At 46.8% G+C, this 14,382-nt stretch overlaps 1 protein-coding gene across 1 annotated transcript in view; it reads left to right on the forward strand.

Moving 5' to 3' along the window:
- Nucleotides 1-13,358: 13,358 nt before the first annotated feature.
- The window catches only part of C2CD2 (C2 calcium dependent domain containing 2), a 43,051-nt gene continuing 42,027 nt past the window's right edge, over nucleotides 13,359-14,382 (forward strand). The window contains exon 1 of the mRNA XM_086477635.1: nucleotides 13,359-13,652. Within this exon, the coding sequence (XP_086333761.1) occupies nucleotides 13,359-13,652 (294 nt within the window). The remainder of the gene's footprint in view (nucleotides 13,653-14,382) is intronic.

A 14,382-nucleotide genomic window follows, 5' to 3' on the forward strand; every position in this document is an offset into this window, starting at 1 on the left:
TTTGTCTGATGTTCTTCATTTGTTTTTCCCCAAGTAGGACATGCGGGTTTGGTCTGAAGCTACATATACTCTGTTTTTGTTCCAAGCTTCCAGTGATAAAACCAGAAGTTCCTCACATGGGATAAGGACAGACTATGCCTAACTTCTTGGCACTAACAGTGAGGGTGCAAATATCTGGCATGAGCCTGTAATCTGGCATGTGCCTATACTGTTCAATAAAATTGTTTACATTTTCCTACCAGAAGATTTAGATTAAAATCAAAGCAAGCTTAGGGTTTTGTTTGGGTTTTGTTTTGTTTTTTTTTCTTTAATGTTGCCGTTAATGGATCAGTGTTAAAATCTTTTTGTTGTTGTTGTTGAACACGGCCTGATAGTGTTTTTTAATGTCATTGATTCTTGTTTATTTAAAATGATTTGTGAAAAACTGTACTATAACTGTTGTACATAAAGGGACACTATCAAGAGAAAGGTTGTATACAGTAAATGTGCTTATCTGTATTAAGAATACTTGATATTAATAAAATCAAAGAATTTAAAAACATTAATTGAGTCATAACACTTGAGCTGCTTGGGCATGAAAATGCCTATTAAGGGCATCCTCAACTGTTGCAAGGATGTCTGAAAAATTTATCTGAATTCTGTGGGTTGAGCTTATTTTTCATGTTGCTTTTTCTCTCACTATTCCAGCATAAAGGACTCAATCCATTTTTCCTTTTCCAGTTTCTCAGCGATACACATTACCTTTTAAAGACACAAGCTTCCCACTACTGCAGCAGCATCTTTAATTAAAATACATACGTAAAACCAGAATAAGCCATCTTTTGCAATGTCACAGGCAAAATACAAAATACATATAAAGTACACTTTTTAAGGCTTATTCTTGACAGTGTCCCTTTCTAAAAGCAGGAAAATGGGATCACTTTTAGTGCTTGATACAGGGCAATAGTTTCCTACAGTTTCTAGAAATTGGAATTATCCAATATATTTGCTATAGAATTTTCCAATTAGTTACACAAAATCACTTGTCATTTTAAAGGGTTATAGAGGCAAGACAAATGAAGCTGGTTTTATAAATCTTGTATTGACCTTATAGTCATTCTTTATCAGTTCAGTACACCAGGATGGGCTTTTACTTTTTTTAGGACTGAGACTTAGTAGCTTAGGGTAACTTTTTCTTTAATGTAATGTAAATCCATTGCTGCTTTGTACAACTTTTTCTACTGTGTGTTTTCTTTACTTAGATCTTGACTAAGAACTGTTGGCGTCTAATAAACTTACACTTTGTTTCTTTTGAAATGCTGTGTCTTATACTGGAATCTCTTGGCAAAGTATGATGTTCTTGTACCTACCATTGTGCTTGTGGGATGGGAATTTTGTTTATAAAAAAGCACCTTTTGATCTATTTGTTGGATGTAAATAATAGTTTTTACATGACTAAAATAATGGCTTTTTATTTGTTTTAGTTAGTGCCCCACTGAACCTTTTACTGCAAAACACAAGAAAACCAACTGCTCTAGACAATCTCTTAAAAACTTGAGCACAGCCCAAATTCTGCTTCCTGTGCAATCGGTGATTAAAATGGGACTTAGGGAAGCAATATTACATCAATTGAGTATGTCTTTCATCTAAAATTGGGTTGAACCAGATGTTTGAAAATACACGGTCAGGAATGTTTATGGTATTTTGCAGTGCTCTCATTGAAAGCAGTTTTGCTTGTGTGTATTCCCTCTCAAAAACCCCTGCGTGGGAATGTAGCGTGTGGATTCCCTTGATACAGAAAATGATCTCTGTATCTTTTGGGAACAGGATTTACTAGGCTCCTCTTTTCAAAGTAAATGAGACCTATCTTTGAAGACTCTTAGGCCAGTTTTCTCAACTTCTTGGACTCCACATTTTCTGTCCTTTACCATTTTTAATTTGTGCAGTTTGGTTGGACCCATTGACCAATTTCGCTCATAGAGGAGACACGGTCTCAAGAGTTAATCTCCAACAAGTCTTATAAAAATCACTGACTGGGTAGCAAAGAATGGTCTTAGTGGGAAGGATAAGATCTGCAGCAAGAGCACATGCTGAACAGTTATCTGTGCTTTTTACCTCAGCGCTTGTCACTGTGTGCTTGTGTACTGTCTTGTCAGAGTAAGCAGGGCAATAGGTCAGGTGAAATACACAGCAGAGCTGAAGTGTCAGGTCTGCCAAATGGTCAGAATCAAAGGTTGAAAGGGCACTCCAAGCTCAAGAGAATTTGGGCCGTTGATGCTCTTTAAATATCTTTGAAAACAGGGACAAAGGGCTCCTGGCCTGTCCCTCTGTGGAGTATGCCTGCACGTCAGAAGTTAAGTGAGCTGTGGAAAAGGCAAAGAGAGGGTGGATAGCTGCTCTCTGACTCATTCACAGTCGTAAATCACCAAAGGTTTGGCTCCCTCCTGCTTTCAGCGTAAGTAACTCCTCCAGCTCTTTCTGCATCCAGTTAAGATCTACGCACAGTCCTCCCTCAGTTACTTTTTCAGAGCACTCTAACACCTGCTTAAATGCTTCACAGAAAATGTCTGCTCTAGAGACCATAAAACTTAGATTTGACACAAAAGTCAAGAAGCAAACTGAAACGATAAAAAGTTACTGATAATGCCATGAGCATTGCACCTGTTTTTATGGTTATTTTTTGTTCTAATTCCAGATGTCTGCTTCTAAGACAGTTGCTCTGCAAACAAATCCAGTAATGTTTACTTACTTTTTCTGTTCATAGGATGTTTCCAGTTACCACTCTTGTTTTAATACACAAACACTTACAGGATAATTTTTACTATTAGACCTACATGGATAATATTTCTGTTTCCAGTCTTGAAATACTCTGGCAATAAAAACTTCAAGGTATTGGCTGCAATGAAGAAACATACACAGCTTTTATTTCCTCTTCATTTTACATGTGTTGAAAGAGTACATCGAAAGCAAGGCCAGTTTCTGCTAACAAAGAATTTGCTTTAAATTGCCTCTGCAGTTCTGATACGACCCTTAACAATTTCTTCATGTTTTGTCAGTCCAGGTTCTAGGATGGATACAGTTCTTCAATGTCATGGAGCCCTGGTTGTAGCCATTAGCTTAAGCTGGTACCTAAGGGCACAGGCTGTCATCCAGCAACATGCATCTCTCCAGTGAAGCCCACTGGTGTTAAACACGAGGCAGTGATGAGGAAGTAAGACCTGCTGGGATTACTGACATCCAGGGATGCTTCTGGTGGAAGAAAGAGACAATGCTGAGGTTTGCAGGCTCCACAGGCAGCTGTCTGAAGGAACAAAGTGCAATGAGCCAGAAGAGGTGGGAGAAAGTAGGATGACAACAGCAGAAGAACATAAGATACAGAAGGGAGCATGCTGTGGCCCTGCCAAAAATAAGAAAAAAATCCAGCCTCTGTTTTAAGGCCTCATTTGTGATGACTACAGCTCTGTGGTTCCCGCTTTTTCCTTTCTTCCCTAATGAACAGCTAGGCATTCTTGGGGTTTGACACTTTGTAACCATTTTGGCTGACAGAAACTGCATCCATTACTCTATGCTATAAAGCCTATGGAAGAGAATAAGGGAAGAAAAACTTCCCAAAAGATTGTTTAATAATATTTCCCCTCTAATCTTGCACTGGGGGAAGTCTGGGTCCTCTCGGAACAGGCTTTGAAAACTGCACGTCCTGGGGGCTTCACCAGGTGTGGCAACTAAACCTGTGCAGATACATTCACAGTTTCTCCTCTTCAGCACCTGCACCTGTGGTTCCTAAAAAGAGGGGGATCTAAAACCACAGGAAAATCTGTAGAACAGTTAATACAGCTCAATTGACCACCATCCTACTTACTCCTTCCACAGCTGGCTAGTCCTTGACTTCACGCACATCTCTTGCTCTGTGGGGCACACTGTGTGGAGTCCAGTTAATGTCAGAAGAGACACAGCTGTTCCCACCCATAGGGGAAAAGGTAAAGACCTCCACTGCATGGCAGCCCAAGGCAGTGATTAACAAGGCAGCTACTATTTGCTGCCATGTCTTCTTCACTCATCAATCAACTGAGCAGCAAATGCCACAAGAAGGAAACTTAGATTCATTAGCTTGCATTCAGATTGCTTGTTTCAGAATAAATTTGGCTGAGGCATGTAAAGACATGTAAGTGCATTTTTTAAAAGCATGAGAAAAAAAAAAAAAAAAGACCTGTAAAAATACCAAACTGTCACTCTGAATAAGTCTGGAGGAGAATCACAGATATTAAATATGAGATTTGAAATTGAGTGGTTTTTTAGCAAGTATTACAACAAGGCTTAAGAGGGGGAGAACCGCATAGAACCTTCATTTTATGGAAATGATCCTATAATCCATTACATAACCTCTAACACTGTGTACAGGCACTAGGAGGAGCCAGAAACAAAAGACTGCACCATCACATCCACCTGAAGAGCTACACTCAAAAAGATCACACTGAAGGTGAACCCCTCTCTCTACATATATATGTATGTATGTATGTATATAAAAATGCATGTGAGTGTGTTTAAGTATGTCTCATTACATGGCAATTGCTGAGTTTGGAGAAAATCCTCTATTAGGTCAAAGGTGTGTTGCAATACACTTTTGTCTAAAAGCTGTGTTCTTTGGTATTTCCTTCGCTAAGTAGCATGGTTTGTGCCTAATCAACAGCTAGGAGTGGAGAGATGAGGTGCATCTCCAGACTCTTGAATCCTTGGCTCCCTGCTGGGACGGCCAAGGAGGAGGCCAGTCTATCCCAATGGTTTCTGCAGTGCAGACAGTTGTCTAAGAAAATGCAAAGGCATTAGCTGTAGCTTAACACCTATTACGATAACATATAATCAACACACTTGAACATAACGTGAACTCATGAACTGAGGAGTTAAAAGCTTTTTACCCTTTGCCGGTGCCATAACACATTGCATTCTCCTTCAAGTAACTGGCAGGATTTGCATAACCTTACTGTGAGTGAGCCTGTACACATGTGCTCCAGACTCAAGGTGTTTTAGCCTTAGTGGGGTACCCACGGGGTATGCTCTGCATAGCCAACTCTGAGTGGGCGCAACTCTGTGTGGGGACAAGTCTGCACAGGTTGGCAGATTCTGCTGGTCCTCAATGCCGCATCGGTCCTCCCTGCCGCGTGGCGAGCTCCACAAAGTCCTTGAACACCGGTGAGGGTCTGTGCGGTGCCGTGGAGAGCACTGAGTGCCTGGCAGCAACCGGTCTCTCACAGGAGGTGGAGTGGGGACTGCTCACCAGCTCGTTCCTGCCATGCCTGCCGCATGCCGTGCATTAAGGGGAGGAGAAGGAGGCAGGAGGCGTGCAGGCAGGGGGGCGAGTGGTGGGGGAGGTTGTGGGGAAGCCGCCAGGGGAGCAGCTCCAGGCATGGCGGGGGGATGCTGGCTGCCTGAGCACTGCCTGGTGGGAGAGCCTGTCAATTGGTTGGCCTCAGCTTCTTTTTTTTTTCCCTCTTTTTTTTTTGGCGGGGTGGGGAGGACCAACATGGTGGGGAGGACCGGCAGAATCTGCTGACCTGCACAGAGTTGTCCCTGTGAAGACTTGGCCACACAGAGTTGTCCCCATGAAGAGCTGGCTGCACAGAGTTGTCCCATTCCCGCTCTGGGATGGCATGCAACACAAAACTCGTGCATGCCCTTGGATCTTCTTAGCCGTCTAAGCTGTGTTGGAGCATTTTCACTGTTCTTCTAAAGGAACGCATGCGCTCTGAGATTTTTCAAAAGCCTTTATTTTATTTCATACTCTTGCTATTGATGTCCCACAACATTGCTTGAAATGCCTTTGCTCTCAGTCTGAAATGATCTCTTGACGATCTCTTTCACTAATTAAGTCCTTTCCTCTTTCTGACGCCCAGCATCCCTGGGAAGTCAGCATCTCCTGGGCAGGAGCCAACGATTCAGAAGGAGAGGCAGGAATCTCTCCAGTAGTTCATTGTCAGGAGATTCTTCAGTTCTATCTTGGACATGGGAAGCCTTAACCATTTGGACACAATGTTAACTCTGAGCCTAAATTAACCCATAGGCGAGAAACTTCATGTAGCTGGAATCACCCATCATGTCTAGAGTGTCATCCTTGATGAAGGCAGCTCACAATGCTGCTTATGAGTTCAGCAATCTCTCCATCCCAGCACCATCACCTCTGATGATACTTGCGCTCTCTGGTGGATAGAATATAGCTGGTTCCAGCAGGTGAAAATAAAGAAATAAAAGAAGCTTATCTGTCATGTTGTAGTTTCTAAAAATTCATGGTATTTTACTGAAGTCTACTAAATGTATTTTTGAAGAGTTATCATCACAGAAAAAATAATACTCTTAAAAATATTATTGCTTCTTCCATTGCAATGCCAGGCACAAGTAGTAAAAGAAATGATCAGCAAATCCAGACAAAGTATCTGTTGTTAGCCTTTGTTTCTTTTGCAAAATTGTGACCACATAAGAACAGAGTATTTACCAGAAATTGGAGAGAGGGAAAAGTGTGATGCAAAGCAAAATAGTTATAGTAAGACAAAATTACAAGAGATTTCTAAAATGAATGGGTGCAATGCTGATGTGCTATGATGAATACAAACACCACGGTGCCATTATTTGTCTTCTTTCTCATGTTGGGTTTTTTCCTTGATAGACTGTATTTCTGGTGCGTGAATGGCTTCAAAAGAAAGTACAGGTATCCAAGATGTATACCAACTTGGGTCCATGGTTGCTCTAATAGAATTGAAGCATGGCTTTGCAGTTTTGCTTTATATCTGAATACATAATTCAAAATTATGTTTGGTCAAAATAAAATATTGTGACCCATTTGTTTTGAAATTTGGCCAATTCATCAATAATTATATTTAAGGGGCATGGTAGTTTTTTAAAGATTTTTTTTTTAGGACAATATGTATATTAATAACTTATATAATAACAAAGCTATAAGGGCAATTTTCTGATCTAATGAAAAGCTCAGCTCCTGGCAGTATGCTTTCTTAAGCACTTAAGAAATGTAGGCATTCGGGCAAAGAAGAACGAAATTACCTAAATGAATTGAAGTTTTTCTGCTGTGAGGTCATGGTGGACATACTATTTTTTCTTCAATAGAGACTGGTGTTTGGATAGATCAGATACCTCCTGTTTTTGCAAAAGAACCAAAAATAAGAGCAATTAGTCAAAGTGGAGGTCTAATGATGTCATCACCTTAGGGCCTTTTCTGTATAGAGCAAGACTCTTTCATTAAGAAGAGGATGTTCTCTGGAAGACATGAGTTGGGAGGGAGTTATTTCAGATCAAGCGCTAGCTGAGTGCTAGCCTCCTTGCCCCCACGCTAGCTCCTAGTTACGAGAGCTTGCCTAGTGGCACCTCCTTGTGCCAGACTGCTGACCATCTTCCAAGGATGCTTCTCTGCGCATCTCACCTGGCCCTTGCTCTTTGCACACCCATCACTCTTTCTCAGACAGCTGTCGCAAAGCAGGGGACAATGTTTCTGGTGGTGAGTCACATGAGACAAGATGAGTCACACATGCTGGATCTTACCTAGAAAGGGGCTACAGAGAACAGGCTGAAGAGTACCTGTAAGGGCAGGACCAAATGGAGGAGCTCATCTTCTGGCTTTAGCAGAGAGGCTTTAGTGCCTCTCCTTGCCCCACAACTCCTGAGCAAACCTGCCACAGTCAACAGGTAGAAGGACATGCCCGTTACCTGACTCTGGCACAGCAGGTAGAAGACTGGGAGAGAGGCTGAAATGCTACGTGTGAAAGGAGAAATGGTCCCCTCTTCCATGAGAAGAAACATGCTGGGGGTCACATTTCTGGTGTGAAGATTAACAGGTCTACTTCTGCTGGCAGAGCTGTCAATGAAGAGTGTGCAGTGATATCACCTTAGGCTGACTGTTACTCTAGCAAAATCTCATTATTAAGACATGGTTGTAGCCACCTCACAAGTGAAGGTGACACCACACAGAGTCCTGGGATGCTGGAAAAAGCTCTACTGGCCAAAGCGCAGTTTTGCGAAACTACACATCTCTTACACTATTATGCTGTCAAAGCACTTGTTTCAAACTTCATGTTAGATGGCATGTATGGCCTCTCAAGATCTTTCTCTTTCTTCCATGTGTGTGAAAAATACTCTGGAGCTCAGAGGCAGAGAATTAGTGGGAAAAGTTTGGACTGATTTTACTTCTGTGGATTGTAGAAGTGATCATTTATTTGCAGTAATTGAACCTACTATGCTTTTTTTGTCATTGTTCTGCTCACAGCTTCAAAAATGAAATTCATTAAATGACTATGATCTCATCCTGCTCCCTTTGCTTATATCTATAACATAGGACTCAGGATAGTCTCAGATCTAGCATTTTTCAGGTGCTCGATCTGAGTGCATATCCTGCTGTGTCCCACCCTGGCATACACATTTGCCTGTGCCAAGTCCAAGCCACCATTCCACCCAGCTGCAACGAATCTGGAAAGTTCAAACAAATAGTCAAGGTCCTAAAATTCCGCCCACATTCTGTCTGCAGGGTGAAAAAGAGCAACTCTGAACAGATGTATGATGAACCTGGCAGCACTAGTTAACGCATGAGATATTTCTTTGTTGTTCATGGGCCTAGGGTAGCTCTACCAGTAAAACATCCCAGCATAGACTAGGTCAGAGTAAGCTACAGGTCTGCAGTTTTCTTTTTCCAAGACAGAGTGAAGCAGTTAACAAAATTCATCTTCAAAGGACCAAAAGAGGACATGTGAAGTAACCACATGAATGATGCATTTATAACTCTCTTGTTCCAGAACCCTTGTAAAATCAACTCCATATCAATCTCACTTACATTTTTTAAACTTGCTTTGCAACCATCACTGACACAGAGACAAAAGAAAAGCTGGGATTTGGGAAATAACAGAAGTTGCTTAATAGAAGTACAGCACAGAGCAGAGCCTAGGAGCAAGTCAGAATCACAGTTCTCAGCTTCAAAGTACATGGAACTATGAAAAACTAATTACTTTACTAATCACATCCCCAGAGCTATGCTTTGATGGGTAAGATTCTGAATGTTCAGAGAGGGCTCTTCCAAGTTTACAGGTGCATGGAAAAGGAAAACAATTAAATATTAGCTGCCACGTATTTTTGCTATACTTCAAAAGTAAAAATGTAAAATATTTCTAGTAACAAGATAGCTGATAAAGTTCTGTAAGGTAAAACTGTTCTTAATATCTCAGTGTACTCTTTTATTCTTTCTTGTGATTTCATGTTCACTAATTAGGCTCACAAAATTCCTGCCAGTTAAGGAAAACTGTCTACCTGGCATATGTGGGCAACTAAAACATGGGACAAGCTAAGGGCAGGTTTGTCTGCCACAATGCAGTGCTGTATTAGAAATCCCTGAGCTATCTGCAGGCAAGCTGGTACAGCAAAGATACTGGTTTGGATCTTAGCCTGGCTAATCAATCTGGTCTCTCAGCAGGGTCAATTAATGTATGTACAGAGCTGTGCCAACGAAGCAATATGGCTCTCTGGAGTGTGGATCTCTGGAGACCTCAGCATCTTGCTCCTTGGTATCATGGAGGTGTACCCTAAATCACCTGCCTGGAGTCAGGCAGGCAGAAGGCAGCTGGTCAGCGAATGGAGTGCGGGATTTCCTCGTGTCCCAGGCAAATACTTTGACCTCTGAGTAGCCCATTCTTCTCATGTTCATACAGTAAACTAACTTCAGCAGATAAAATCATGTTCTGGCCCTGTCAAGTTTGCAGCTTATAGGTGCAAATGTGGACAATGTATTTACAACACAAAATTATCAAATTGCTTCTCAGGCAGCAGCCAGTTCCTCCTCCCAGAGTCCTAGCCTCCATAGGCTAAAATACTGTATTAAATGTTGATCTAACAGCCCTTCAGGAATCCCAGGCCCCAGAGACCAATGTGAAAGTTTGGAACAAAGAAAGCGTACCCTTGGTGGAGGAGGATCAGGTCAGGGAAAACTTAAGCAAATGACATATGTGTAAGTAAGTCCATGGGCCTTGATGGGATGCACAGATGATGGCAGACGTCATTGCAAGGCCATTCTTGATCATCTTTGAATGATCATGGTGACTAGGAGAAGGACTGGAGGAAAGCAAATGCTGCTTCTAACTTCAAGAAAGGCAGGATGGACTACAGACCAGTCAGCCTCACCTTGATTCCTGAGAAGGTGATGGAGCAGCTAATCCTAGACACTATTTCCAGACACATGAAGAACAAGAAAGTCCTCAGCAGTCAGCACGGATTCACCAAAGGGAAGTCATGCTTGACCAACTTGATGAACTTCCATGACAAAACTACTGGATTGGTAGACAAGGGGAGAGCAGTGGACATTGTCCACCTAGACTTTTGACACTGTCTCTCATAGAGAAGCTGATGAAGTACAGGCTGGATGAGCAGACAGTGAGGTAGATTGAAAACTGGCTGAACGGCTGGACCCAGAGGGTGGTGATCAATGGCACAAAGTCTAGTTGGAGGCCTGTAAGCAGTGGTGAATCCCAGGGGCCAATACTGCGTTCAGTCCTGTTCAATGCCTTTGTTAATAATCTGGATAGTGGGGCAGAGCGTACCCTCAGCTAGTTTCTTGATGACACAAAACTGGGAGGAGCGGCTGATACACCAGAAGGTCATGCTGCCATCCAGAGGGACCTTGACAGGCTGGAGAAATGGGCTGACAGGAACCTCATGAAGTTCAGCAAGGGGAAGTGCAAAGTCCTGCACCCAGCGAGGAACAACCCCATGCACCAGTATCTGCTGGCAGCCAACCAGATGGAAAGCAGCTTTGCAGAAAGGACCTGGGGGGTCCTGGTGACTAGCAAATTGAACATGAGTCAACAACATGCCCTTACAGCAGAGGCGGCTAATGGCATCCTGGACTGCATCACGAGGACTCTTGCCAGCAGCCTGAGGAAGTGATCCTTCCCCTCAACTCAGCAATGGTGAGGCCACACCTGGAGTGCTGTGTCTCCACTGGATAGAGTCCAGTGAAAAGCCACTAAGATGATTAAGGGGCTGGAGCATCTCTGATATGAGGAAAGGCTGAGAGAATGGTCGCAGGGCTGGGGCGGGGGGGGGGGGGGTGGTGGAGGCTAGAGAAGGCTCAGGAGGGATCTTATTAATGTATATAAATATCTGAAGGGAGGGTGCAAAGAAGATGGGAGCCAGGATCTTTTCAGTGGTGCCCAAGTGATAGAACAAGAGGCAATGGGCACAGACTGAAACACAGGAGGTTTCCACCAGTCATAAAAGACTTTTTCACTGTGAGAGTGACCAAGCACTGGAAGAGGTTGCCCAGAGAAGCTGTTGAGTTCTTGGAGATATTCAAAAGCCATCTGTCTGGACATGGTCCTGGGCAACTGGTTCTGAGTGGCCCTGCTTGAGTAGGGGAGCTGGACCAGATGACCTCTGGAGGTCCCTTCCAACCTCAACCGTTCAGTGATTCTGTAATGTACTCACTTCCCTTTTCTTTTTACCTGTGCTTCTAGCCATGAATTTGCTTGAAAATATCCAGCAAACAAGCATTTGCCACCTGGTCTGTGGGCCCGCATGGCTTCTGCACCTCAGCACCTGCCATCTGCATGGGTCCCTTTGGAGGCACGCCAGAGCCAGGCACCGTGGGATGCTGGTAATACCCCTTTGTGATCAATGGCACGCACTCCGATGGTCTGGAATTCCAGATTCCAGCAAGGAAAAGATGTTTCTGCCCTTTAAGGCTACAGTGGCAATAGCCTAAACCTGAGTGGAGCAAGAACGTACAATGACATTTCGCTACCAACGTCAATGACTTAATTGCTGGTTGTTTTAGCGCGTGGACTGGGCAAAAAATACAAGTGAGGTTCGTGGGCTGGGAGCTGCCACGGGTAAAGAAAGTCACTACAAAAGAAACAGAGCAGGCAAAGAAAAGCAGAAGAAAAATGAGGACACAAATAGTGAGCTGATAAGGTAGCACTCTGAAAAGCAAACAGGAACTTAGAAAAATGAATGTGACAGAAATAAATAATTATGAAGCTTTTATTTACTATCAAAAGACAATTTCCTCCCCTTTACCACAAACCTCCTACTGATAACAACAGTATTCAGCTTGATTTGCAGAAAGTACTGAGTTCTGCATTTACGCTCCAGCCTGCAGACCTCCATGAAACACAGAACTGGTTTTTACCTCCCTCCAGTGAGTTTTGACATCTCTGCCAGAAGAGATGCTGAGGCACCAGGAGGACAAGGGAAGCTTGCATTCACCCTTTGATAGGAAGCAGAGGGAAAAATAAAATGTCTCGTCACCTCCTTGGCTGTTTCCGCAGTGCTGTGAAGGGGTGAGTGGGAACGCCGGTCACGGACCTGCAAGTGTTACCCTGTTCTGTGCGGGGGTGCCTCCAGGAGATGCTTGCCTGCTAATGAGAGGCAGCGTGGCAGTCTTACCCAGTGGGCTTTGTAATTCCACCATAAACTAGCCGAGTACGCCTCAGCCTCTGGAACGCAAAGGTTGTACGATCTTTCTTTTTTGGGGAAAAAGGCCTGTTTAGTAACCGACTCCTGCTCTGCCTACAAGCAGGCATTAACAGGTTTATCTGCTGCGTGCAAAGATGAGTGGCCGTTCACTTGGATTTTTCATTTGCAGTTGTTGCTTCGCATGCAAGCGACATCACTAAATAGCACTGATGTAAGGTGAAACCTTTTGTTGTATGAAAAACAACAAAAGTGATTCGTTTGACACCTGTGCCTTCCCCGGACCCCTGAACGCCTCTCCTGCCCCACTGCCTCAACTGAAACTCCCCCTTTTTGCCCACCCGTGGAAGCGCTCTTCTCGCCCCATTCTGCCCACAGAACCCCCCGATACGGAAAACGGTCCCTCCTTCCGAGCAGCGCCGGCTCAGGGCGCACACGAATCCGCCCGCCCTGAGCCCCGCTCCCCCCCGCAGCAGCCGCCCCCCTGGGGCACCAGGCGGCGCCTCACCCGCAACGCCGCGGGACGCCGGGGGAGCTGCGGGCCCAGCGCCCCCGCCTCCCCGCCCCCCGCCGTCGGGCGATGCTCTGCCCGGCCCGGCCCAGCCCGCCGGCAGCCCGCCAGCCCCCCGCCGCGCTCATGGGCCGCCCCGCCGCCGCCCACGCCGGGCAAGGGCCGGGGCCGGGCCTCCCCTCACCGCCCCGCCGGCAGGGGCGGGCCCGGCGGTGACTGCGCCGTGGGCGGGCGGTGCGGCGCGGCGCGTCCCCGGGCAGCCGGCCGGACGCCGTGCTGCCTCTCCCGGTTTGGGCCCTGCGCGGGCTGCGGCTGCCGCTGCCCGGCCCCGCCGCCACCACCACCACCACCACCACCACCACCATCACCGTGCGCGCCTTGGTGGGGGCCGGTAGCGTGGTTCCCATTATGGTCAGCCATGGCGTGGCTGGCGGGCGGGCTGGCCGAGCTGCGCTGGTGCGCGCTGGTCGCTCTCTTCGTGGCGGCGCTGGCCACTTTGGCCGTCTACCTGGTGCAGTACGCGCTGCTGGCCCTGCGGCGGGGCCGGCCGCCTCCGCCGCTGCTGCTGCCGCCGCCGCCGCCGCCTCAGCGGGACGAGCTGCTGGAGGAGGGCGGCTCGGTGCTGGCCTGGGCGCTGTCGCTGGGCAGCTGGCGGCGGCAGTGGCGGCGGGCCTGGGTGGCGGCGCTCAGCGCCGAGGCGGCGGCGCGGGCGGTGAGTGCCGGGGACGCAGGTGAGGGGCGGCGGGCGGGAGGGGAAAGGGGGCCGCCCTGCCGCAGGGCCCGGCTGGGCAGCTGCGGGCGGCGCCGCCGCAGGCTCCTCCGAGCCCACCGGGCTGTGGCTGGGGCCTCCCGGCCGTGGGGCGTCCCGCCGGGACGGGCGGGGGCGGCGTGTGCTGCGGTGCCGGCGAGTGCTCTCCCCGCCCGGGGCGAGGAGCGGCGGTAGGGACTCTGGAACTTGCTCCGAAGATAGATGGGGGTGCTGGCAGCGCCTGCCGGCGTGTTACTGCCCCTACGTGTGCGTGTGTGTATGCATGCATATATGCGGGTGTGCGTATAGGTTGGGTGGCTGCTTGGCAGGAATTTGCGGGAAGGAGCTGGCCACAGGCACGGAGTGGGCGCAGGGAGGGAAGCCGTGCCCCCCCCCCGGCCCCTGGCAGGGGTTTGCGCCGCCGATAACATTGTTTGGGCTCGGGGAGGAGGAAACAATGGAAACTTCCTGGCCTGGGCGCCGGCACGGGGCCTGCGGCCGGTCCTTCGGCAAATAACTGCCAAGGCTGGGCCTCCTTCGCGTTGTCTTGGGGCACGCCGAACCCCTGTGCGTGTCAGGGTAACGCTGAGGACCAGTGTCCTCCAGAGAGCTGCGGGAGGGTGGGCTTCTCAGGTTTTGGTCAGTTTGCTTTTAACGCGGGTCAGGTAAGGTGCATTAAATGTGGCACCCCTTC

The sequence above is a fragment of the Leptosomus discolor genome, chromosome 1 (genome assembly GCF_034619465.1).
Source record: "Leptosomus discolor isolate bLepDis1 chromosome 1, bLepDis1.hap2, whole genome shotgun sequence".
Classification (NCBI taxonomy): Eukaryota; Metazoa; Chordata; class Aves; order Leptosomiformes; family Leptosomidae; genus Leptosomus; species Leptosomus discolor.